A 27,206-nucleotide genomic window follows, 5' to 3' on the forward strand; every position below is an offset into this window, starting at 1 on the left:
GGTCAACATTGGATCATTCAGAGATCCTCACTGAACTTCTGGAGAGAGTTTGCTGCACTGAAAGGAAAGGGGCTGAATAATTTTGCACGCCCAATTTTTCAGTTTTTGATTTGTTAAAAAAGTTTTGAAATATCCAATAAATGTTGTTCCACTTCATGATTGTGTCCCACTTGTTGTTGATTCTTCACAAAAAAATACAGTTTTATATCTTTATGTTTGAAGCCTGAAATGTGGCAAAAGGTCGCAAAGTTCAAGGGGGCCGAATACTTTCGCAAGGCACTGTATCTAAAAACCACGTCTGACTCGTGAAACTTGCAACAACAAAACCAATTTGAAAACCACATTTTTTTGAATGTGTTTTTCTTTCATGTTTTCTTATATAAGTGATACATTATTCCTTCCATATCTGTCATCAGAGTTGTGTTGCTCTCTGATTGGCCAGTAAGAACAGCCAAGCTTAGCCCAGGGAGATGTATGTGACAGAGGCTGGAGCCAACAGTGGTTTTAACATTTGCAGTACTAATGTGATCTCATACAGCAGTTGTTTCATTAGGTGTAGTGAGTACAGTATATGAAGAATGGAGATGAAAGGCATGGATTCCCCAGGAAAAGCCACCATAACTCTTAAAATCAATACAATTGCATTTCTGTATGGTCTGAATGGACGAAATGTCTGAAATGTAATCATCGCTGAATTTACATGCATTTACAAAAGTCCATAAAGACGACGGAAAATCATCGTCGTCATCTTCACCATCTGTCATTGTATCCTGATATCCCCAAATTGCCAATGCTAGAGCTGTGTTATGGCTGATCAGCCTCTGAGTGTTCAACCTGTGTTGTCTTGGTAAATGGATGACTGACATTTCCTCCAGTAAGTAAATGTGTTCGTTCTGGTGCAGGAACAGGGAGGGGAGACTGAAGGGATAGATGCATCAAAAAGTTGTCACCATTCTTTTATTTTCCCATTAGCTCTGACTAAGACTGATTTAACACGGAGACGCTTGAGAGAGGGAGACCGAGTATCGTTCTTCATGTGCACCTCGTCTCTGATTCTGTTAAGTGTGTATTCTGCTAACGTGCAACTTATGAGTGTATGCACATAATGCCCTAATGGGGGAAATCAGTTAACATTTCTCACATGAGGAGAATGCTTTGCACCATCAACTCACATGCACAGCACAGAGACTCATGGTTGATTCCACATACACGTTTTATTTGCATCGTAGGGTTGAAAAATGAACGGCCACACTGTACGTGCCTGAGTATTTCTGAGGGCAGACCGGATCTGGCAGGTACAGAGTCTTTACAGGTGAAGCCAATACAAAGAACAACCAGAAAAGAACAAAGAAGTGAATCAAAACACTGCATTGTGAAGCTAGCAACCAGCTGCCCTCCGTGACTGGTTACAGCGTTGAGGATATGCTGATTAAGCGAGGGGCTCACTATTCCTCACTAACCCTGATGAGTGTCACCAGTGTGTTGCCAGGGTCGTAGATAGGGGCCACATTATACTGCACCAGTAGGATTAAAACAGACGGCCATCATATCTATGATGGGTGTATTATTTGAATCTAATTGCATATAGTTGTTAATCATGTTTACCAGTCACTGACAGCTATGAAAACCCAGTCTGGGATTAGCTAGTCGTCTCAAGGCCAACATCTCTTTATCTCACTTTGTTCCCATAGGCAACACTGACAGAGTCCATCTGTGCACACAGCTGTCCCCACCTGACCACACACCTGAGTGGCGCTCTGTTGGCCCAACGCCTCCCTATCAACAACTAGCTGCCGCCCTTTGCCTCTGCCCTTTGCATCTACGCTTTAAATGTTACACGTAGACGGTTTCACCTTTTATCGATTATTCTGAACAGTCACTCATTTTTGGAATCCAAGTACCGCTGTCTCACTGTCATGGGAATATACTGTATGGGAAACAGACTGCCAAGCAGTACAATGCACACTGGCCAGATCATCCTCACAAACCACCGCAGATTTGAACAAGAAGAAAAAAAAAACATCATATCTTAACGTTTTCTATGTGGCCATTTTTTTTTTTTTACATTATATCTCTCAATACATCTGTGTCTCTGAAAAGCATGTTCTGTCATATATGATCTATTAGGTTCTATTATAGACACTCCTCCGCTTCATTCTTCTTTCAGCTCAGCTGATGACTTTGTGCTTATTATCACCCAACGCTCTGTGCAAAGTAAACAATACAGTAGTTTCATCAAAATAAAATCATTATTTCAAGCATTTATGAAAAACGAATGTGGCACCACACGTCCATCAACTCACAATGTAAAATTACAAGTAAAAGAGACAACTTCAATGTCAGATTTTGGCTTGCATAGCGAAGCAAAACAAGAGAAAAACTGAAAATACAAAACCTATTTACAAAGAAATGCAAGTCCTTTCACTTTCATGAGCCAATAGCTTAACTGTAGTGATTTTACTTCATTAATGTAGAGTGACTTACTGTACATTTTGTGACATGAAACAGGAGGGGCAAGTGACATACAGAATATTATATTGGAAGGAAGGATGAAAGTAACACTGTAAAAAGAACACTGTGAGACGTGTCTGTGTGTCTGTACATCACATTTACAGCTCTGCGTTTCCGTCACACTCTTTCCACTTCCTGACATTTCTCCATCCTCCGTCCTGTAGCATTTGGAGAGAGGAAATCTCATTGCACTTATAGACAGGCAGCACTGGAGGGTCCGACTCATCACAAAGACTCTGCAAGAGGAAGACACAGAGATCCGAAATCAAAGTGTCAATCTCAGGTGATCATTTATCACAAATTCCTCACTTAATGTGGCACCACAAGTCCATAAACTCACAATGTAAAATTACAAGTAAAAGAGACAACTTCAATGTCAGATTTTGGCTTGCATAGTGAAGCAAAACAAGAGAAAAACTGAAAATAAGTCCTTTCACTTTCATGAGTCAATAGCTTTAACTGTAGTGATTTTACTTCATTAATGTAGAGTCATTTCCTGTACATCTTGTGACATGAAACAGGAGGGGCAAGTGACATACAGAATATTATATTGGAAGGAAGGATGAAAGTAACACTGTAAAAAGAACACTGTGAGACGTGTCTGTGTGTCTGTACATCACATGTACAGCTCTGCGTTTCCCTCGCTCTCTTAAACAAATTGCCGCTGTGTACATTTTAGTCAGGAGAAGCTAGATACGTACATCGTTCTCCGTAGTTCTGCTCGGTGCTGTTGGGAGGCGGCTGGCCATTGTGGCTGTTGTGTGGGTGGTCAATGCCAGCCCCAGCCCTGTGGCGGGCCCTGCCCAGGGTGCCCATGTTGGCGGGTGTGCCGCTCCAGGAGGCCATGTGCTGCCGCTCCAGCGTGGAGACCATACACTCCTCAGGAGGGTCCGAGCCTCCGGCCGCCCATGAACCATGCAGCCTGGCCCCCACACTGTTGACCTGCTCTGGGGCAGGAGAGGCTGCTGAGGAGAAAGGATGACAAGAGGCTCAGATTAACACTGCCATTAACCTTTGGGGTAATACACAGACTTTGTAATCAAGGATGGACCAGTGGGTCATATCATAGGGATCAGTATGGCTAATAAGCTCGTTAACAACCACAGTCAACAAAGAAGCTCCTATCCACCTTCCTCATCCCCCCCCCCCCCCCCCATCTTACTATCTGTGGGGGTGTCTCTCCGTCTGGGCAGCGTCCCAACAGTTTCTGCCCGGGGTTTGCGTCCAGTGTGCGTGGCCTTCTGGTGACCGAGGCTCTGTGTGCCCAGAGCACTGCTCTCTGTGGAGCCTGAGCTACCTGGCCGACCCCGCTGGGAGTACCCTTTACCTACATGGGGTGAAGGAGAGAGCACAGGGACACGGGCACAGTGATTTAGAGAGATGCACAGCATAGCTAATCAGTTTAGATTTGCAATCAATGACTTATCACAGCTTTTGCACTGATAAGCTCTATATTAGAAATTATGCAGTGAAAGTACTAAAATGAACATGAGTATGAAAAAATACTACTTTGTAAATCAAATGAACTGAGGACAGGAAGAAAGGAGATGCTTCTATTCCTACATTGCTTGCTGTTTGGCGTTTTAGGCTGAGTTTCTGTTTAGCACTTTGTGACATCAGCTGATGTAAGAGGGGGGACATCACTGCAATAAACTTTCCTAGATAAGATTGTTGGTGTGGGCAGTACGGATAAACTACTCTCACATCTTGACAATTCAAGCTAAAGGATAAGACGTGGTTGTAATTACTGGCTCCCATCCTAAATGCATTGGCCTTTTCAATCTGTGTGTGTTGGCCCGGTCTCTGGGGGAGAGGAGACAGAGAAGAGACCTTTGTAGAGATAAGCTGATCTAGCATAGCCTTCTCCCCACAGAGGTAACACAGCAGATTACTGCACACCATCAACTTGATCACAGAAACAGCACATACTGTATATCAGCAGAGAGTCCCTTGTGTCTCAGCTAGCATGCCTTAATGTTCCATCATCTCCCAGAAAACTGACTAGGACTGAACCGTGGTCTCACTCTCCTTCACCACACAGACTAGGGGTCGACAAAATAACATCAATCTTGCCCTCTGGATCTGAAGTCGCCTCACCTTGTCCCTTCTCCCCAACTCATTCACTTTGTTTTTATAACATTAGAGAGACTGAAAGAAGAAGTGTTTAGACAATATGGTCATACCCTTGAAATGGCAGTGAGAGTTTGAAACAAAAAGCCCAAATGAGATGTCACAGAGAAAAGACAGCTTCCATCTGAAATCAAATAACTAACTAGTTGTAATGTTTCTGTTCTTCCATGGAGATGGATTTCACTCATGTGTGTGCACCAGATTGCACAAAATTGTTCCTTTCTTTCCCTTTCATATAATGTTATTTTTTCAAATTAATGAGTCTGAATATCACATTATGAAACCATCAGTCTTGAGTATGACACGGTATGGTTGAGAAAATTGGATATCAAAAAGCTGTCAGTCAAAACTGCATAATGTGCAGTCAAAACGGCAAAGCATTTACTCTCCATAAGTGGGTTACTGAATAAAACCATTGCTATTGCCAATTTACTCACTGCTCCCAAATCTTTGACTTCCTGCTCAATGTAAAGATGTGTGCACCTGACTGCCATGAAAAAAAAAAAAACACATGAACAAATCACATGTATATATTTTTGTTGTTGAAATGTTTGGACGCGTGTTAAGTTTCACATATACATTTTTCATAGGTTTTTCCCTCGTGAAGAAAATACATTCCCGACATGTAACAAGTTTTTTTCCCACACGTTTATTTTTAAAAACCACTTCCAGCCACATCTGGTCTCCCATCTAGGGACCAATACCAACGCTGGTTAGCTTCAGAAGCAAACCAGCAGTGGGATACAGAGTGCTATGCTGCTGGAAAGAATGTACCAAAACTTTCACCTGGAAAAAAGGCAGAGAAAGCAAAGGCCAGGGTAACATAACCAAAGATAGGGAAAATTGCACAAAAGAGGGAAGCGTTTTATTTAATTGCGTTATCATAACAAATGTTTCAGCGTTTTTTGGTTTTCTGCATCCATTTACAATTTATTTGTTTTTGCATTTAAAATTGCAATACTCAGAATTTTGTTCTCGACTTCAGATGTTTTGCTTGATATTAATGCCACAAAAGTAATTCACTCCCTAGAGGATTGCACCATATAATAACACCATTACTCTAAGGAGTTTAAGTTTAAGCATATATACCCAAATCTAACTGCCTGTAGCTCAGACCCTGAAGCAAGGATATGCATACTCTTGATACCATTTGAAAGGAAAGACTTTGAATTTTGTGGAAATGTGAAAGGAATGTAGTAGAATATAAAACATTAGATCTGGTAAAAGATAATACAAAGAAAAAACAAACATTTTTTTTGTATTTTTTTTGTATTTTTTTTGTATTTTTTTTGTACCATCATCTTTGAAATGCAAGAGAAAGGCCATAATGTATTATTCCAGCCCATGTGCAATTTAGATTGTGGCCACTAGATAGCAGAAGTGGAAGTGCACAGTTTTAGACTGATCCAATGAACCATTGCATTTCTGTTTAACCTTTTGCGTGTGGGGGTGGGCAGTATTTTCGTTTTTGGCTAAAAAACTTACCCATTTGAAACTGCCTATGTCTCAGCCCCAGAAACTAGAATATGCATATAATTCTCAGATTAGGATAGAAAACACTCTAAAGTTTCCAAAACTCAAAAAATATTGTCTGTGAGTATAACAGAACTGATATTGCAGGCGAAAACCCGAGGAAAATCCAATCAGGAAGTTCCTCTTATTTTGAAACCTCTCTGTTCCTATGCATGCCTATCTTCCATTTAAAGGGATATCAACCAGATTCCTTTTTCTATGGCTTCCCTAAGTTGTCAAAGCGGCCATTGTTTCTCCCGGTGTTATTGACAAACCTACACACCCGGTACATATATTATCGAATATATATTTTAAACCTGAGGATTGATTATAAAAAACATTTGACATGTTTCTGTGGACATTATGGATATTATTTGGAATATACGTCTGCGTTGTCGTGACCACTCTTTCCTGTGGATTTCTGAACATAACGCGACAAACAAACTGAGGTATTTTGGGTATAAAAATAATCTTTATGGAACAAAAGGAACATTTGTTGTGTAACTGGGAGTCTCGTGAGTGAAAACATCCGAAGATCATCAAAGGTAAACGATTCATTTGATTGCTTTTCTGATTTTCGTGACCTAGCTACTTAATGCTTAGTGTACATAATGTTTATGCTATCGATAAACTTACACAAAGGCTTGGATTGCGTTCGCTGTAAAGCATAATTTCAAAATCTGAGATGACAGGTGGATATTGCACTTGTGATTTCATGAATATGAATATGTTTTAGTAATATTATTTGACTGTGGTGCTATGCTATTCAGCGGTTGCTGACGAAAATGATTGAGTAGCGTCAAGAAGTTAAAATGTTGTATCAGGACTGCCCAAATGTGCCTAATTTGTTTATTAATTACGTTCATGTTCAAAACTGTGCACACTCCTCAAACAATAGCATGTATTCTTTCACTGTAATAGCTACTGTAAATTGGACAGTGCAGTTAGATGAACAAGAATTTAAGCTTTCTGCCAATATCAGATATGTCTATGTCCTGGGAAATGTTCTTGTTACTTACAAATGCGGGACGAGAGCAGAATAGTGGACAGACTATATATATATATATATATATATATATATATATATATATATATATATATATATATATATATAAAACAATTTGGGGTAGGCAGGTTGATTGATCAAGTTCAAATGGTGACATAGCAATCCTTAGTTGCTACATCCATATACTTAAAAATTTATGATATGCTCCAATTGATTCTTGAAGAATATAATGTATAAATGCCTCATGAGCTTAGTTCATCTGTCATACCCCATCAGAACCAAAAAATAAGCTTGATTTGCTCTGTTTGTAAACTCCTTAAGGATCGGTGGGTCCCCTGCGGGACGGTTGAGCTAATGTAGACAAATGCAAAATCGTTCTCTGGTCCCACATTTGTGCTTTATAGATGTGGTCAATCTAATTCCACGGGTGGAAACAATGTTGCTGCAACATTTTACCACCATCTTTTCACATGAGGAGAATAACATTCTTTCAACCACACATGTGGTTTAAGCTCAACATGTGAAAAGAGCTATTTCAAATGTGAAACTGCAAATTTAACATATGTTTTTTTTGTAAGGGTGCACTGTGACGAGATGGCAAGAAGGGCATGATCCGTGTGTGTTTGTGTGTGTGTGCGTGCATGTGTGTCTCACCTGAGCCCTCCAGGTTGTCCATGCTGAGTCCAGCAGTGTAGTCAAAGCCACAGAGCTGACGTGACACTCCGTAGCCTTCATCCTCCTCTTCTTCCTCACACTGGAGGTTGGTCCCCAGGTCAGACCCCAGCGTGCTAGACACATAGCCCATCGGAGGGACAGGCGCCTTGGGCGGGTGTGGGCTGCCCTTCATATGCCTGTATAGAACATGAGGGAACATGCTATGTCACTGAGACAGGAAACTGAGCAGTAGATAAAGACACTAACAGACAGGACGTAAAGGCTAAAACACAAATCCCTGAACAACCAAATGCCAGAGTGCAGTACTAGGGCCTCGTTCAGCATTGGTGAGTGTTTGTGTGGGAGATTGAATTCATTATTTTCCCTTCACAACTATGTGCACATCCCTTCCGCGACGCTCGTGCTAGCACTAACACAATGGACTGGTAATTGTCTGGGTGAAGGGAGAAGAATAGCAGGGTTGGGCAGGGCTGTCAGTAACGTGTCTGTTTTCTCCCCCCACCGCTGTCCCCTCCGATGCCTTGCCCCATGCCTCGTCCCACTATGGAGGAGACGCATATATAATTAGCAGCTCTTCTTCCTGTTGTCAGAGCAGCACGCTAGGCCAAAACCCATCATTACCCCTCAACACACGTTCCTACCGACATGACCCACTTCCCAATGCCTGTTACACGTTAGAGGTGTAATCAATGAAGGGATGTTTTTATCGCTCACATGAAACATGAAACCAGGGGTTAGGATGACATGCCTAAATACCACACCGATATAAAACACTCAACAAGACTATTGGCTATTGATATGCAAAATATCTAGCTCAGTTCTAGAGAACGACAGCTCATTCATTCACAGTGCAAAGCAGAAATTGCCAGGTGAATGTCTCATGATTGAAATATCATAGGCAATTTAGACAAATTTAACAAGTACCAGTGGCAATTCAAAAGAACACAAAGTACAGTACTTATCTGTTCATTTCACAGTGGAAAGTGGATACATAATGCATCCAAAACATGCAGCAAGGGCAATTGTTGTATCATATCATGTGCCTGACTCCACAGAGGCTTTGAGAAGAGACTACATAGAAAGTAAAGAGTTATGGTCCAAAGGAAGGAAGAAATCCATTGACAGATCCACAGTAATTTCTCTCCTCCTCACCATGTCTGTTTGGCCACTTCATACTGGTAGGCTCTGGTCAGCTCATCCAGGTGGGCCTGCAGCATGGACTGCATCTCCTCGTGGTGGGTGGAGCTTAGGGAGGAGGATGACGGTTGGCTGTAGGTAGCTGCTGCCGGGGAAGAGGCCACTCCCCTGAGGGGCGGGGTGGGCACTCGCTCCTCCTCTAGATCGTTGTCCAATCCCTGGTGAAGGTAAGTCTGGACAGGAAGGGGCGGGGCCCAGCTGTCACTGTCATACCTACAATATGTAGGGAACGAGAATGTCAGTAATTCAGGCTAAAATCTAAAACCTTATACTGTGGATGTGTGTGTTTATGGCTATGTTTCTTTTTTTACCACTAATTGGTCTTCGGACCAATCAGATCAGCTCTGAAAAAGATCTGATGTGATTTGTCAAAAGACCAATTAGTGGACATTGGGCTGCCTGTATAAACACAGCCTATGGTGCTTAGAAATCTATGTAAGTGTGTTACTGCTAGTGCACAGTGACTTGCTCTCAGTGTTATACACTGGTGACGAGACAAAGCCTAGCCAACAGACAAATACTATTCTTTTTCTACTGGTTTGTATTTTGCCAGACCGTTAAACACACTGTTATCTGATGTTCTATCTCTCAGCAGAGGGAGAGAGGGAATTACACAGATTGGCTGCGGTTTGTAATTACAAAGTGACTGGCAGGAATGGGGTGCTGAGATCAAATGAAAAGATCTAACCACATGCTGTTTTGTTATAAGTGGTGGTGAACCAGCCAAAGCTTCTTGAAACTGGCTGCAAGATATGTATGCAAATGTGCACACCCCAAGGTTTTAGGCAGAAATACACTGAGTGTACAAAACATTAGGAACATGACCTGATGAATTCAGGTGAAAGCTATGATCCCTTATTGATGTTAGCTGTTGAATCCACTTTACCCAGTGTAGATGAAGGGGAGGAGACAGTATCAACGTCCTCAGATTCCCAAGGAAAGTATTATAATATAATCATTTTGAAATCTTACATTTGTCCTTGCACAGCAACAGTCCTACAGTAACTGCATTATATTACCCCCGATATCTAGGGCAAGGTTTTTCCACTGCCCTCTTTCCAAAAAATGCCTGTGACAAAAACAGTGTCTTTTTCTTACAATAACAAGCCGAGAGTAATGAAGATGGCTGTTTCCTCAGTATGACAAGTGCAGACACCAGGAGCTCAATCAGCACTGGAGTACCCTGTAACAGCCTGCTGCTCGTTTGTGCTTAGCCCTCTCGTTTAGCGCGCGCAAACACACACACACACACACACACACACACACACACACACACACACACACACACACACACACACACACACACACACACACACACACACACACACCTAGAGATAGAGGAGAGCTCCAGGAGAGACAGAGAGCCATGCTGGTTACAGCCAATTAGGAGAGGGTTTTCTTTCCTCTCAATGGCTCACTGACAGACCTTAGATCCCCAAAAGACAAGAAAGGCTACATGTGATCCTTGCTATTATTTCACTTCCTGTGATATCATGATAGAATGTTTATAGGTACATGTATCAAAATACTATTTAGGGTATTCTAATGACTTTCAAAGACATTTGTTTTTTAAACACAATAGTTATATATAGTAATAGAAATATACAGTAGTAATATTGGAATGGATTTGGAAATACACTTGGAATGTATTGGCACGTAGTATTACACAGTGTATTTCCAATACAAATATATATATATACTCCCATGCATTTGAACCCAGGCCTGTTTGGTATTTGAAATAACGTATTTAGAAATGCTGTAAGTATTTTCATATAGTAAGCATTTTATCGGAAATTATTTGAAATAAAAGTAGATGATTTGGGACACATTATTTGAACATACCAAAATACATAGAAAACAAGTACTTCAATAACAAAGAATCAAAACATGTATTTGTACCCAGGTCTGGTATGTCTACATGTGTCTGGAGAGAGAAAACACATTATCTTACCCTCCTCCATGGTTCTCTAGGGGGTAGTGGTCCACCTCGGTGCCTGGCAGAGGGTGCATGGGTGGGGGAGGCAGGGGCATGTTGACCCAACAGGACCCATTGGATTTGGAGGTCTTCGACCCACCCTTCGACTTCTTTTTCTTGCCACCCTTTCCACCTGAGTGGAGAGAGAGAAAGAGACTTGGCCCTAAAACAGAGAGTACACAGTGGCAAAATACCTGACCACTGTGACTGATCCAAACTTAAGGAAAGCTTTGACTATGTACAGACTCAGTGAGCATAGCCTTGCTATTGAGAAAGGCCACCGTAAAGTAGACCTGGCTCTCAAGAGAAGACAGACTATGTGCACCCTGCCCACAAAAAAAGGTGGAAACTGAGCTGCACTTCCTAACCTCTTGCCAAATGTATGACAATATTAGAGACACATATTTCCCTCAGATTACACAGATCCACAAAGAATTTGAAAACAAACCCAATTTTGATAAACTCCCATATCTATTGGGTGAAATACCACAGTCTGCCATCACAGCAGCAAGACTTGTCACTTGGTACCACAAGAAAAGGGCAACTAGTGAAAACAAATACCGTTGTAAATACAACACATATTTATGTTTATTTATTTTCCCTTTTGTACTTTCACTATTTGCACATCGTTACAACACTGTATATATACATAACATGAAATGTCTTTATTCTTTTGGAACTTCTGTGAGTGTAATGTGATTGTTCATTTTTATTGTTTATTTCAATTTAGTTTATTATCTACTTCACTTGCTTTGGCAATGTTAACATATGTTTCCCATGCCAAAAAAAAGCCCTTGAATTTAACTGAATTGAGAGAGGGAAGGGAAGTCAGAGATAGAGAGTTGATCTTATCAGCCCGGTCTTTGCCTCACAATGTAGAGATATCCCTACAGCCCCCAAGCTGTGGGTTTTAATGAGCTGATACTATTTCCCACCCCATGTGGTTCAAACACACACACACACACACACACACACACACACACACACACACACACACACACACACACACACACACACACACACACACACACAAACACTGCTGCTTGGAAAACTATTTTATCATCACCTGGGCTTTCTCCCTCTCTTTCTCCCCCACCTGGCTCTCATTATTTCTCTCTTAGTGTGCTGACAGAGCACTAAGACTCTTCCTCTATGTTGACATATTGTGACCTTGGGACTATAAGGTTCTATCTGCACAAAGCATAGTTCTGAGATATTGAGCATAAGACTTTTCACATCGCAGATCTCAGAACTGTTTTGAATTGTTCTTTCATAACCCATTAAGGTTCTCACCTTAAAGATACCTGAAGTGCAGAGTATCAAAATGCTGAGACATTTGTAAATCAATTTTTTTAGGGGTGTGCAATCACAGATAGAACCTTATGGCTCTGAAATGTCAATCTGGGTTCAACCATAAGGTTCTGTCTGACACTTCTGAACTAGACGTGTTCAGTTAAGAAAACAGTAGCTATTTGAATGCATCAATGATAGACTGAAACTATTTTATCAAGATAGAGTCAGAACACATATTCAACTACATTAAGAAATGCATTATGATCATCAGACAAATTCAATGATGTAACAACATCATTTACAGTTTTTTTTGCTTGAGTGCCATTATTGATGGCTAGACTAGCCTAAACCATATTTAGAGTGAGATAGAAAAAAATCAATTTGAACTTGGCATTATAAGGTTCTTACTTCACAGTCCCAAGGTCTCGATTTCTTAAAGAAGCACTGAGACCTGGGGCCCGGAGCTGCAGGCTGGCTCCCTCACTCTGTCCATTCCCTCTCTTCCTCTTCATCTCTGTTCCTTATCTCTCTCAGTGAACCAGCCCTCAGGTGAGCATACAGCCCAAAGCATGCAGGAGAATGGCCGGCCACCTGACCAACAGACAGACTGACTGAGACTCTCCCTACAATACGGCTCTGCTCGGTAAAGCCAAGCTAATTGAATATCCATGGGTCAAAACACAAAGGAATCCCTGCCTCTGCTAATCAAATTAATCCAAAGAAATGTGCCTTCATTTTCTGACATTTCTGGGGTAGAAAAACTCCCGAGGCTGAGGAGTAAAAATCGACATGAAGAGAGGAGCGATTAACCACTGTATCCTCAGGGTCCATTTACAATGAAAATGTAAATATAACATCCCCCTCTCTCTGCTGCCCCCTTTCTCTCTTCCTCTCTAACTTGTTGTTTGTGCTCTCCCTGTCTGCTCTCTCTACTCAACTCAACATTCAACTCTCGGCTCTCTTTTCTAATCAATCCTCTGAAAATACATATCTTCTTCTATTGTTTCCAGGACTGGCGTAACACAGTTTCTCTGGACCACCCCCGCAAGGTAGGAGTTGCCCCACCCCAAATAAAAAATTGCATGCATCAGCCAGACAGCTCCACAAAGTATAGGCTACCAATCACTGTCCATGGTGCTGAAATTGTGATATGTCTATGCGGCTGCCTATCGAATCGATGATAGGCTTTCTGTGGTGCCAGGGCATGTAGCCTATAGATGCTTTAGCTAATGGACAAATGTTTATTGGTAGAACAATTTGGATGTAATTTTCTCATGCTAAACCTAACATTTCACAAAGCTACAGTATACACATTCTAAGTGTCATTAGGCTGCCATTTAGACTACTGGCTGGTGGAAATAATGTAATTACTTGTTCAGTAATTAAAGTTGGAAATTCAAACATTGCAGATTGTAAAATGTATTGAGGAAAATGAGAACAATCCAACATTTACTTTTGATACTGTCGCAAAGCTAACTAAAAAGCAGCATTCCCCAAGTGAGAATGGCTTTCACTTCAGCAGTAATAAATTCATGAACTTCTTTGAGCAAAAGATCATGATCATTAGAAAGCAAATTAAGGACTCCTCTTTAAATCTGCGTATTCCTTCAAAGCTCAGTTGTCCTGAGTCCGCACAACTCTGCCAGGACCTAGGATCAAGAGAGACACTCAAGTGTTTTAGTACTATATCTCTTGACACAATTATGAAAATAATCATGGCCTCTAAACCTTCAAGCTGCATACTGGACCCTATTCCAACTAAACTACTGAAAGAGCTGTTTCCTGTGCTTGGCCCTCCTATGTTGAACATAATAAAATGCTCTCGATCCACCGGATGTGTACCAAACTCACTAAAAGTGGCAGTAATAAAGCCTCTCTTGAAAAAGCCAAACCTTGACCCAGAAAATATAAAAAATGATCGGCCTATATAGAATCTTCCATTCCTCTGAATTTTTTTTGAAAAAACTGCCTTCCTGAAGACAAACAATGTATATGAAATGCTTCAGTCTGGTTTTAGACCCCATCATAGCACTGAGACTGCACTTGTGAAGGTGGTAAATTACCTTTTAATGGCATCAGACCGAGGCTCTGCATCTGTCCTCGTGCTCCTAGACCTTAGTGCTGCTTTTGATACCATCGATCACCACATTCTTTTGGAGAGATTGGAAACCCAAATTGGTCTACACGGACAAGTTCTGGCCTGGTTTAGATCTTATCTGTCGGAAAGATATCAGTTTGTCTCTGTGAATGGTTTGTCCTCTGACAAATCAACTGTAAATTCCGGTGTTCCTCAAGGTTCCGTTTTAGGATCACTATTGTTTTCACTATATATTTTACCTCTTGGGGATGTCATTCGAAAACGTAATGTTAACTTTCACTGCTATGCAGATGACACACAGCTGAACATTTCAATGAAACATGGTGAAGCTGTCACGTCCTGACCTTAGTTCCTTTTTTATGTCTCTGTTTTAGTGTGGTCAGGGCGTGAGTTGGGGTGGGCATTCTTTGTTTTGTAGTCTAGGTTTTGGATTGCTGTGTTTGGCCTGGTATGGTTCCCAATCAGAGGCAGCTGGCAATCGTTGTCTCTGATTGAGAACCATACTTAGGCAGCCTGTTTTCCCACTATGGGTGTGGGTAGTTGTTTTCTGTCTCTGTGTCTGCACAAGACAGAACTGTTTCTTGTTGTGCTATTTTTGTTATTTTGGTCTTAGTGTTCTGAGTTATAATAAATATGAACATGGACACTAACCACGCTGCATATTGGTCCGATCCTTCCTACTCCTCCTCAGATGAAGAGGCCCCAAAACAGAGATACTTGTTCTAGGTCCAAAAGAAAAAAAAAAGATCTTCTGTTGAATCTGACAATTAATCTTAATGGTTGTACAGTCGTCTCAAATACAACTGTGAAGGACCTCGGTGTAACCCTGGACCCTGATCTCTCTTTTGACGAACATATCAAGACTGTTTCAAGGACAGCTTTTTTCCCATCTACGTAACATTGCAAAAATCAGAAACTTTCTGTCCAAAAATTATGTAGAAAAATGAATCCATGCTTTTGTTAGACTACTGCAATGCTCTACTTTCCGGCTACCCGGATAAAGCACTAAATAAACTTCAGTTAGTGCTAAATACGGCTGCTAGAATCCTGACTAGAACCAAAAAATTTGATCATATTACTCCAGTGCTAGCCTCCCTACACTGGCTTCCTGTTAAGGCAAGGGCTGATTTCAAGGTCAAGGTTACTGCTAACCTACAAAGCATTGGTCCTGCCGTACATACCTACACGTACGCTACGGTCACAAGACACAGGCCTCCTAATTGTCCCTAGAATTTCTAAGCAAACAGCTGGAGGCAGGGCTTTCTCCTATAGAGCTCCATTTTTATGGAATGGTCTGCCTACCCATGTGAGAGACGCAGACTCGGTCTCAACCTTTAAGTCTTTACTGAAGACTCATCTCTTCAGTGGGTCATATGATTGAGTGTAGTCTGGCCCAGGATTGTGAAGGTGAACGGAAAGGCTCTGGAGCAAAGAACCGCCCTTGCTGTCTCTGCCTGGCCGGTTCCCCTCTTTCCACTGGGATTCTCTGCGTCATAACCCTATTACAGGGGCTAAGTCACTGGCTTACTGGTGCTCTTTCATGCCGTCCCTAAGAGGGGTGCGTCACTTGAGTGGGTTGAGTCATTGATGTGATCTTCCTGTCTGGGTTGGCGTCCCCCCTTGGGTTGTGCCGTGGCGGAGATCTTTGTGGGCTATACTCGACCTTGTCTCAGGATGGTAAATTGGTGGTTGAAGTTATCCCTCTAGTGGTTTGGGGGCTGTGCTTTGGCAAAGTGGGTGGGGTTATATCCTTCCTGTTTGGCCCTGTCCGGGGATATCATCGGATGGGGCCACAGTGTCTCCTGACCCCTCCTGTCTCAGCCTCCAGTATTTATGCTGCAGTAGTTTATGTGTCGGGGGGCTAGGGTCAGTTTGTTATATCTGGAGTACTTCTCCTGTCTTATCCGGTGTCCTGTGTGAATTTAAGTATGCTCTCTCCAATTCTCTCTTTTTCTCTTTCTTTCTCTCTCTCAGAAAGACCTGAGCCCTAGGACCATGCCACAGGTCTACCTGGCATGATTACTCCTTGCTGTCCCCAGTCCACCTGGCCGTGGGAATCCTGACCTATTCACCGGACGTGCTACCTGTCCCAGACCTGCTGTTTTCAAATCTCTAGAGACAGCAGGAGTGGTAGAGATACTCTTAATGATTGGCTATGAAAAGCCAACTGACATTTACTCCTGAGGTGTTGACTTGCTGCACCCTCGACAACTATTGTGATTATTATTATTGGACCATGCTGGTCATTTATGAACATTTGAACATCTTGGCCATGTTCTGTTATAATCTCCACCCGGCACAGCCAGAAGAGGACTGGCCACCCCTCATAACCTGGTTCCTCTCTAGGTTTCTTCCTAGGTTTTGGCCTTTCTAGAGAGTTTTTCCTAGCCACCGTCCTTCTACACCTGCATTGCTTGCTGTTTGGGGTTTTAGGCTGGGTTTCTGTACAGCACTTTGAGATATCAGCTGATGTACGAAGGGCTATATAAATACATTTGATTTGATATTTTCAATAGAACAGCATACTAATCAGAAACCATTGGATTTTTTGTTGTTGTTGGATTTTGTTATATACAACTGTCCTGTATAGCCAACCTGAACCTGCATGACATGAGCCTTCCTAGCACTCTGTCCAAGCTTGGATAAAAAGTAAAACCAGTCTAATAATGCCAAATAATACAGTCAGTCCACCCTCAAAACACTAGCTTACTAGGGATGATTTAATTATGCAGTGTAGCCTACTATATATAGCTGTCACATCCTGATTTGTTTCACCTGTCTTTGTGATTGTCTCCACCCCCCTCCAGGTGTCGCCCATCTTCCCCATTATTCCCTGTGTATTTATAACTGTGTTCTGTATTTGTCTGTTGCCAGTTCGTTTTGTTTCGTCAAGCCTACCAATGTTTTTCCCTCTGTTCCTGTCTCTCGATTGTTCTTGTTTTCTAGTTTTCCCGGTTTTGACCATTTCTGCCTGCCCTGAACCTGAGCCGGCCTGCCGTCCTGTACCTTTGCCACACCTATCTGGATTACTGACCCCTGCCTGCCCTTGACCTTTCTTTTGCCTGCCCCTGTTGGATTAATAAACTGTTGTTACTTCGACGTTGTCTGCATCTGGGTCTACGTGATAATAGCTATATATAGTATTTAGCTGCTATTATAAACCGTTTATAAAAATAACACATAAAAAAGCCTAACAATGAGGAAAAAAGTAGTTGGCTAGAGGATAAATTCAGCCAATATTTATTGTTGAAATAAGCAGGTTTTGTCTGGCAAATAACTTACACAAATGAGCTGCAATCAAGGTAAATTGAAAGTAAAGAAATTGAATGAACTCCAACTTGAGAGACTGACCACGGCCTGTAGGTCCGACTGCTTTCTATAGGCATACTAAGTATTGCCAACCCAGACATTCTTTCCTGAGACATTGTGCATTATATATTACATTTAACCTTATATATTATATACAGTTGAAGTCGGTAGTTTACAGACACCTTAGCCAAATACATTTAAACTCAGTTTTTCACAATGTCTGACATTTAATCCTAGTAAAATGTTTCTGTCTTAGGTCAGTTAGGATAACCACTTTATTTTAAGAATGTGAAATGTCAGAATAATAGTAGAGAGAATGATTTATTTCAGCTTTTAATTCTTTCATCACATTCCCGGTGGGTCAGAAGTTCACATACACTCAATTAGTATTTGGTAGCATTGCCTTTAAACTGTTTTCCTTGGGTCAAACGTTTTGGGTAGCCTTCCACAAGCTTCCCACAATAAGTTGGGGGAATTTTGGTCCATTCCTCCTGACAGAACTGGGGTAACTGAGTCAGGTGTTTAGGCCTCCTTGCTCGCTTTGTAGGCCTCCTTGCTCGCACAGGCTTTTTCAGTTCTGCCCACAAATTTTCTATAGGATTGAGGTCAGGGCTTTGTGATGGCCACTCCAATACCTTGACTTTGTTGTCCTTCAGCTATTTTGCCACAACTTTGGAAGTATGCTTGGGGTCATTGTCCATTTCGAAGACCAATTTGCGACAAAGCTTTAACTTTCTGATTGATGTCTTGAGATGTTGCTTCAATATAACCACATAATTTTCCTACCTCATGATGCCATCTATTTTCTGAAGTGCACCAGTCCCTCCTGCAGCAAAGCACCCCCACAACATGATGCTGCCACTCCCGTGCTTCATGGTTGGCATGGTGTTCTTCGGCTTGCAAGCCTCCCCCTTTTTCATATGGTCATTATGGCCAAACAGTTCTATTTTTGTTTCATCAGACCAGAGGACATTTCTCCAAAAAGTATGATCTTTGTCCCAATGTGCAATTGCAAACTGTAGTCTGGCTTTTTTTGGAGCAGTGGCTTCTTCCTTGCTGAGCGACCTCTCAGGTTATGTCGATATAGGACTCGTTTGACGGTGGATATAGATACTTTTGTACCTATTTCCTCCAGCATCTTCAGAAGGTCCTTTGCTGTTGTTCTGGGATTGATTTGCACTTTTCGCACCAAAGTATGTTCATCTCTAGGAGACAGAACGCGTCTCCTTCCTGAGCAGTATGACGGCTGCATGGTCCCATGGTGTTTATACTTGCGTACTCTTGTTTGTACAGATGAATGTGGTACCTTCAGGCATTTGGAAATTGCTCCCAAGGATGAACCAGACTTGTGGAGGTCTACAATTCCTTTTCTGAGGTCTTGATTTCTTTTGATTTTCCCACGATGTCAAGCAAAGAGGCACAGAGTTTGAAGGTAGGCCTTGAAATATTTCCACAGGTACACCTCCAATTGACTCAAATGATGTCAATTAGCCTATCAGAAGCTTCTAAAGCCATGACATCTGTCACACCCTGGTCGAAGTATTTTGTGTTTATCTTTATTTATTTGGTCAGGCCAGGGTGTGGCATGGGTTTTTGTATGTGGTGTGTATGTATGGGGATTGTAGCTAGTGGGGTGTTCTAGCTAAGTCTATGGCTGTCTGAAGTGGTTCTCAATCAGAGGCAGGTGTTTATCGTTGTCTCTGATTGGGAACCATATTTAGGCAGCCATATTCTTTGAGTTTGTCGTGGGTGATTGTCCTTAGTATCATGATGTCCTTGTTCTGTGTTAGTTTTACACAAGTATAGGCTGTTTCGGTTTTCGTTACGTTTATTGTTTTTGTAGTGTTTGTATTGATTCGTGTTTTACGTTTGTTCATTAAAACATGGATCGCAATCTACACGCTGCATTTTGGTCCGACTCTCCTTCTCATCAAGAAAACCGTTACAACATAATTTTCTGTAATTTTCCAAGCCGTTTAAACTTAGTGTATTTAAACTTCTGACCCACTGGAATTGTGATACAGTGAATTATAAGCAAATTAATCTTTCTGTCAACAGTTGCTGGAAAAATGACTTGTGTCATGCACAAAGTAATGTCCTAAGTGACTTGCCAAAACTATAGTTTGTTGACATTAAATTGGTGGAGTGGTTGAAAAAAACGAGATATAATTACTCCAACCTAAGTGTATGTAAACTTCCGACTTCAACTGTATATATTATTATACACTGCTCAAAAAAATAAAGGGAACACTTAAACAACACAATGTAACTCCAAGTCAATCACACTTCTGTGAAATCAAACTGTCCACTTAGGAAGCAACACTGATTGACAAATTCCACATGCTGTTGTGCAAATGGAATAGACAACAGGTGGAAATTATAGGCATTTAGCAAGACACCCCCAATAAAGGAGTGGTTCTGCAGGTGGGGACCACAGGCCACTTCTCAGTTCCTATGCTTCCTGGCTGATGTTTTGTTCACTTTTGAATGCTGGCGGTGCTTTCACTCTAGTGGTAGCATGAGACGGAGTCTACAACCCACACAAGTGTTTCAGGTAGTGCAGGTAGAGATGTGGCAAGAAGGGTTGCTGTGTCTGTCAGCGTAGTGTCCAGAGCATGGAGGCGCTACCAGGAGACAGGCCAGTACATCAGGAGACGTGGAGGAGACCGTAGGAGGGCAACAACTGAGCAGCAGGACCGCTATCTCCGCCTTTGTGCAAGGAGGAGCAGGAGGAGCACTGCCAGAGCCCTGCAAAATGACCTCCAGCAGGCCACAAATGTGCATGTGTCTGCTCAAATAGTCAGAAACAGACTCCATGAGGCTGGTATGAGGGCCCGACGTCCACAGGTGGGGGTTGTGCTTACAGCCCAACGCCGTGCAGGATGTTTGGCATTTGCCAGAGAACACCAAGATTGTCAAATTCGCCACTGGCGCCCTGTGCTCTTCACAGATGAAAGCAGGTTCACACTGAGCACATGTGACAGTCTGGAGACGCCGTGGAGAACGTTCTGCTGCCTGCAACATCCTCCAGCATGACCGGTTTGGCGGTGGGTCAGTCATGGTGTGGGGTGGCATTTCTTTGGGGGGCCACAGCCCTCCATGTGCTCGCCAGAGGTAGCCTGACTGCCATTAGGTACCGAGATGAGATCCTCAGACTCCATGAGAGACTATATGCTGGTGTGGTTGGCCCTGGGTTCCTCCTAATGCAAAACCTCATGTGGCTGGAGTGTGTCAGCAGTTCCTGCAAGAGGAAGGCATTGATGCTATGGACTGGCCCGCCCATTCCCCAGACCTGAATCCAATTGAGCACATCTGGGACATCATGTCTCGCTCCATCCACCAACGCCACGTTGCACCACAGACTGTCCAGGAGTTGGCAGATCCTTTAGTCCAGGTCTGGGAGGAGATCCCTCAGGAGACCATCCGCCACCTCATCAGGAGCATGCCCAGGCGTTGTAGGGAGGTCATACAGGCACGTGGAGGCCACACACACTACTGAGCCTAATTTTGACTTGTTTTAAGGACATTACATCAAAGTTGGATCAGCCTGTAGTGTGGTTTTCCACTTTAATTTTGAGTGTGACTCCAAATCCAGACCTCCATGGGTTGATACATTTGATTTCCATTGATAATTTGTGTGATTTTGTTGTCAGCACATTCAACTATGTAAAGAAAAAAGTATTTAATAAGAATATTTAATTCATTCAGATGTAGGATGTGTTATTTTAGTGTTCCCTTTTTCTTGAGCAGTGTATATGAAAAATATACAATTTGGCCTCCCGGGTGGCGCAGTGGTCTGTATCGCAGTGCCAGCTGTGCCATCAGAGACTCTGGGTTCGAGCCCAGGCTCTGTCGCAGCCGGCCGCGACCGGGAGGTCCATGGGGCTAGCGTCGTCCGGGTTAGGGAGGGTTTGGCTGGTAGGGATATCTTTGTCTCATCGCGCACCAGCGACTCCTGTGGCGGGCCGTGCACAGTGCGCGCTGACCAGGTTGCTAGGTGCATGGTGTTTCCTCCGACACATTGGTGCGGCTGGCTTCCGGGTTGGATACACGCTGTGTTAAGAAGCAGTGTGGCTTGGTTGGGTTGTGTTTCGGAGGACGCATGGCTCTCGACCTTCGTCTCTCCCAAGCCCGTACGGGAGTTGTTGCGATGAGATAAGATAGTAACTACTAACAATTGGATACCACGAAGTTGGGGAGAAAAAGGGGGAAGAATTCAACAACAAAAAATATATGTATATATACAATTTAAACTTAGTCTTGAATGATGAATGCCAAGATATACCAGAGATAAGGGACTGTTGATATTGCAACCAGAGCTTCCTATAGCCTACAGTTAATCTCTTTCCGTAAAGTGTTGAGGCCAGCAATTAAAGTGAATTAGAGGCTCAATTAAATATTTTGCAGAACTGCTGTATTTGAAGCACCACTCCCTTCTGCCCAGTTTCTCTGATGTTGCTATGGCAATCAAGCTGTTTTAACCATTCCGGTAACTATTGCTTCTGCGGAGAGATTGGTTTTTAAATTAAAACTAATAAAAAACTACCTAAGAAGCACTATGCACTTTGAACACCTGAGTAAGCTCCATTCATTGCCCTGGCACCGTCTTAGCCTTGACCACAGCATTTGTTCACTGATATGCCCTTACATTCAATTAGTTCAATGGTACATTTTTCAAGGCCTGAGGCACATTCTTGAAGCCCAAGAAATAAAAATGTAGCTTCCTAGTGTATATGGAAAAGGTTTATGCATAAATGTTTGGAGGGTTACTGTCAAAATGATTGATTAAATGTAAAAAAAAAAACGATTTGTCGATGACGGGTGCATGGGCCCCCAGAGCTCGTTGAGGTCTGGAAACCACTGTCCGGTACGCCAGGGTTTCCTGACCTCAACTTTCTCTCTATCTATCTATCTCTCTCTTTCTCTCCTCCTCTACTAGTCTTGAAGCCTATTGTTATTCCAAAAAGCCATCTAACGAATGCTGCGCTTCACTCCGTGACTGACCATCCAGACAATGTTATACAATCTAGGGAGATCTGATGCTGTGCTTTAGGGCTACCTTTGGAGCATACACAAATCCAGGGACACATGCACACATATTCAAAATCACACAGCCCTACCCCGCCCGTCCCCTCCCTGTGCTTCCTCAGTGTTGCAGGGGCGTACCGTTACAGGGGCGTCCATCGGTCAGTGAGTAGCCCAGGTTGGCCATCTCCTGCTGGGCTCGAAGGGAAGCCTTCCAGCGGGGGTCTGGTCTGTCCACAGCCAGCTCATGGAAGCTGTTGGACTGCAGGATCTGGGTGGTGGCGTAGGGTGTGGCCTGTAAGCCCCGTGCTGGGCTGCTGTAACCAGCTTTGCCTGTGAAGTCTATGCTGCTGTAGATGGCGCCGTCAGACAGCATGGTACCCGTCTTCTCACCCACTCCGGAGGGTAGCACATCTGAGATGAGATATTAGGAAACAGACAGATGCATGAAGAGATAAAGTGGCCATCTTTAAGGTCAGCGTGTAACACATTAGCACTCCCTGCTCCAGCGGTAGGCTCCCTGTGTTAGTTCAACTGACCACAATCGAGCTGAGATGAATCAAAGTGATTAGCTAGCAGGATAATTATCACGTCGCCATGCAATGCCCTGTAGGGGCCCGGCACTGTGTCCGAGGGAAAGGGCCCATCACACAGGGCTGACCTTCAGCTCTACCCACAGGGGCTCGGGGCCGCTCATCAGCCTGGTGGGAGCTAAATGAGCTACAGGAAAATGGCACCAATACACACATACTATCTCTCCATCTCAAATGCCCACACAAAAATAAACACACACTGCCACAAGCAAATAATCTAGTTTACAAGCGCGTTTAACCCAATCATGCTTAGACAGAAGAAACACACACACACGCTCTCATTAAAGTTTGTGTCAGTTTTTTGAAGCCAATAGTGATGAGATAGGTAGCGTGATCCAGAGAGACTGAGAGTCCGGAGTGTGTGTGACGGCCTGTCAGTGTGCCTGCTGAGGGATACCCTCCACACTGAATAATGCATGCAGCTCATACATGTATTCACTGCCTCTCACTCTGGGCACATGACCTCTGACCTCTGGTCTCACTGTGGGACTGTGGTGTTGCCGTGGCATAGCGTGACACCATGGTCAGCTGGGACGGTCTGGGTCAGCCCTCTATCAACCTCCATTCTCTAATTCTCTGGGTTTGGTTCTGTTTGACCAGGGGTGATACCTATGTTTTCTTACCTCCACGACCAAAGTTACCCCGGTCCTTGGGACCTCCCAGGCCCCCGTTGGCCGGCAGGCTGGTGGAGGGCCAGGAGTCAGCCAACCAGGGGAATCCTGGGTCACCGGCTTTCAGTAGACCAGGACGACTATTTTTGGAGATAAAGACAGAAGAGGGACGGAGAAGAATGAGAGAGAGGTGAGGGAGAGAGAGGTGAGGGAGAGAGAGGTGAGGGAGAGAGAGAGAGGTTGTTATTAGGAAAACATCTGGTTCCGTCTGAATCCCAGCAATACTATTCATTTTCTCACATGATGTTATACCGACTGATTCAACAACAAATTGCTGTGAAACCTCACTCAGCATATCTGCTCCTCTGGAGCAGCCTGGAGCAGAGGCAACAATGAACAAACAGAGAGACATAAAAAACGGACAAGTCTATAAATCAGTGCTGGGCTTTAGCGCCCCTAACACCCCCTGGAGAAACGGAGCAGGACTAAACGCACAGACATTAAAACCCTTTTAGAGCCCAGCACCACAGACATTAAATCCCTTTTAGAGCCCAGCACCACAGACATTAAATCCCTTTTAGAGCCCAGCACTACAGACATTAAATCCCTTTTAGAGCCCAGCACCACAGACATTAAATCCCTTTGAGAGCCCAGCACCACAGACATTAAATCCCTTTTAGAGCCCAGCACCACAGACATTAAATACCTTTTAGAGCCCAGCACTACAGACATTAAACCCCTTTTAGAGCCCAGCACTACAGACATTAAATCCCTTTTAGAGCCCAGCACTACAGACATTAAATCCCTTTTAGAGCCCAGCACTACAGACATTAAATCCCTTTTAGAGCCCAGCACCACAGACATTAAATCCCTTTTAGAGCCCAGCACCACAGACATTAAATCCCTTTTAGAGCCCAGCACCACAGACATTAAATCCCTTTTAGAGCCCAGCACCACCGACATTGAATCCCTTTTAGACCCCAGCACCACAGACATTAAATCCCTTTTAGAGCCCAGCACCACAGACATTAAATCCCTTTTAGAGCCCAGCACCACAGACATTAAATCCCTTTTAGAGTCCAGCACCACAGACATGAAATCCCTTTTAGAGCCCAGCACCACAGACATTAAATCCCTTTTAGAGCCCAGCACCACAGACATTAAATCCCTTTTAGAGCCCAGCACCACAGACATTAAATCCCTTTTAGAGCCCAGCACCACAGACATTAAATCCATTTTAGAGCCCAGCACTACAGACATTAAATCCCTTTTAGAGCCCAGCACCACAGACATTAAATCCCTTTTAGAGCCCAGCACCACAGACATTAAATCCCTTTTAGAGCCCAGCACCACAGACATTAAATCCCTTTTAGAGCCCAGCACCACAGACATTAAATCCCTTTTAGAGCCCAGCACTACAGACATTTACATTTTAAATGTAGAATCATAGAGGGCCTTCTGGCGGATAGCCTGCCAGCACGGGGTGGTGGGGTAGCGTCTCCATAGCAACACACACGGCAAAGCTCATAGGCTGTTTTGGTGAAACCACCCCTCTCATATTGCACAGGAAATTGGCAATTTCACTCCAATGCCTGAAATAAATACAGAATCGTTTTTTTATTTTGTTACTAGGAGAAAAAAAAGATTTTTCTAAACGGTATATCTGTGCTATTAACTATTACCGTACATAGCTGTTGGTGTGTACAGAGGCTTCAGTCACAAGGCTCACGTGCCTTTGTTTGCATTTGGTTAATTAATGCAGAAGTCCACAAATGCATTTCCCTTTAAGCCAGGTGTGCCACGCGCCCAGGGAATTGCATACATCTGACTTGTGATGGCTTAAAATGTGTTTAAAACATTATAAGAGCAATTTCCATATAAAATCACACAGGCATGTTCCCACAAATGTACAGACACACATATCCAATAACATACACACACACACACACACACACACACACACACACACACACACACACACACACACACACACACACACACACACACACACACACACACGTGGGCTCAGGCAACAACACACAGTTTATTTTTAGCTTATTTTTTGGCTGCATTTGTATCAGCTCTGGGCTGGATCTGCCTGCTCAGGTGTGACAAAGGAGAGAAAGAGAGGAGAGAAAAAAAGGACAAGAAAGCAGAGAGAAGGAAAGAGAAAGAGAGAGGGAGAGGAAGAGCCTGATCCCCTAGGCCCTGGGGGAGCTCTCTTCATATTCTCACAGAGTCAGTGCCCAGTGATTTTCACCCAGTGATATTCAGAGCTAGACTACGCATATCTGTGCTCTGCCAGGCAGATCAGACTAGAGTTGCAGTAGACGACAGGCATACTCTACATTCCTATACTGCAGTGTCTGTCTGCCTGCCTGGGGTTCAGTGGAACTGGGGAGTATCCTCTCCAGCCCCACTCCCTTGGGTCATTATCTCTTTACATCGTTACATATGCTTGCATTCTGGAGGCGTGCCGTCAGCAGTGCCTCTCCCCACGTGTCGACAGGCAAATTCATCACCCCCCCCCCCCCCCCCCCCTGGCAACGCCGCCACCAGCCCCGAGCCAATAAAAAAACCTGCTCTGCCCGCATTAATTGTTTCTGATAATTTCCCGGGAGTGATTGATGACTCAATCAATCGATACATCAACGCACGTGTTGCGCCAGGATGAATAAGCGGGGGAGTTTTGGAACATGTAAGGAGTTCATTCATCATAACAGATCTATTCTTCTTCCAATGAATCTGTACCCTCCGTGAAGGTTGATCATTCCACACTGATATGTTCTATCATCACACCAGCATCCATGTTGTTCCACAAGGGATGGATCATCACTTCTACTGGTTTTTTTGTCACTGTAATCAAATCCCATGCCATTACGATGTGTTGAGTGACTTAATAAGGACTTTGTTTGTCCTCACCTTCCATTTTCAATCAGTCCTCTGTCTCGTTGAAACGTCACTGTGGTCCAACCAGAGAGAGAGATGGCAGGGAGCAGAGTGAGAGAGGAGGAAGAATTTTAATCAGAAGAGTGCTCTGAAAAACATTGAATGTGTTTCAAGCTGGTATATGTTTGGGGGGAAATATTTTCTAGTGCTACAGTCCAACATCCAAATTAAGGTGAGAAGACAAGGACAAATGGCCAATACCTGCACGGGTAAAGGTGAAGGACTGAACTGCAACAAAACAAGACAGAGATAGTGTGTGTTAAAAGCCTGTCGACACTGTAGACAAAGTCGATGCAACGTCAGCATAAACAAACATGAACAC

The 27,206-nt window shown here is 43.3% G+C and overlaps 1 protein-coding gene across 9 annotated transcripts in view; it reads right to left on the reverse strand.

The window, feature by feature from the left end:
- Positions 1-1,195: 1,195 nt before the first annotated feature.
- The window catches only part of LOC110533890 (roundabout homolog 2), a 186,188-nt gene continuing 160,177 nt past the window's right edge, over positions 1,196-27,206 (reverse strand). For 2 of the 9 annotated variants that reach the window (XM_090186656.1, XM_090186660.1), the window contains exons 18-27: positions 27,086-27,112; positions 26,858-26,897; positions 23,948-24,075; positions 22,873-23,145; positions 10,983-11,139; positions 8,987-9,244; positions 7,814-8,010; positions 3,674-3,838; positions 3,213-3,473; positions 1,196-2,747 (exon numbers count right to left, since the gene is read on the reverse strand). In XM_090186656.1, the coding sequence (XP_090042782.1) occupies positions 2,746-2,747; positions 3,213-3,473; positions 3,674-3,838; positions 7,814-8,010; positions 8,987-9,244; positions 10,983-11,139; positions 22,873-23,145; positions 23,948-24,075; positions 26,858-26,897; positions 27,086-27,112 (1,508 nt within the window). In that variant the 3' untranslated portion in view covers positions 1,196-2,745. Of the gene's footprint in view, positions 2,748-3,212; positions 3,477-3,673; positions 3,839-7,813; positions 8,011-8,986; positions 9,245-10,982; positions 11,140-22,872; positions 23,146-23,947; positions 24,076-26,857; positions 26,898-27,085; positions 27,113-27,206 lie in introns of those variants that run through there. The other 7 variants (XM_021618475.3, XM_090186659.1, XM_090186658.1 and 4 more) reach the window with 4 other exon arrangements.

The sequence above is a fragment of the Oncorhynchus mykiss genome, chromosome 10 (assembly GCF_057628025.1).
Source record: "Oncorhynchus mykiss isolate SJ-2025 chromosome 10, ASM5762802v1, whole genome shotgun sequence".
Lineage (NCBI taxonomy): Eukaryota > Metazoa > Chordata > Actinopteri > Salmoniformes > Salmonidae > Oncorhynchus > Oncorhynchus mykiss.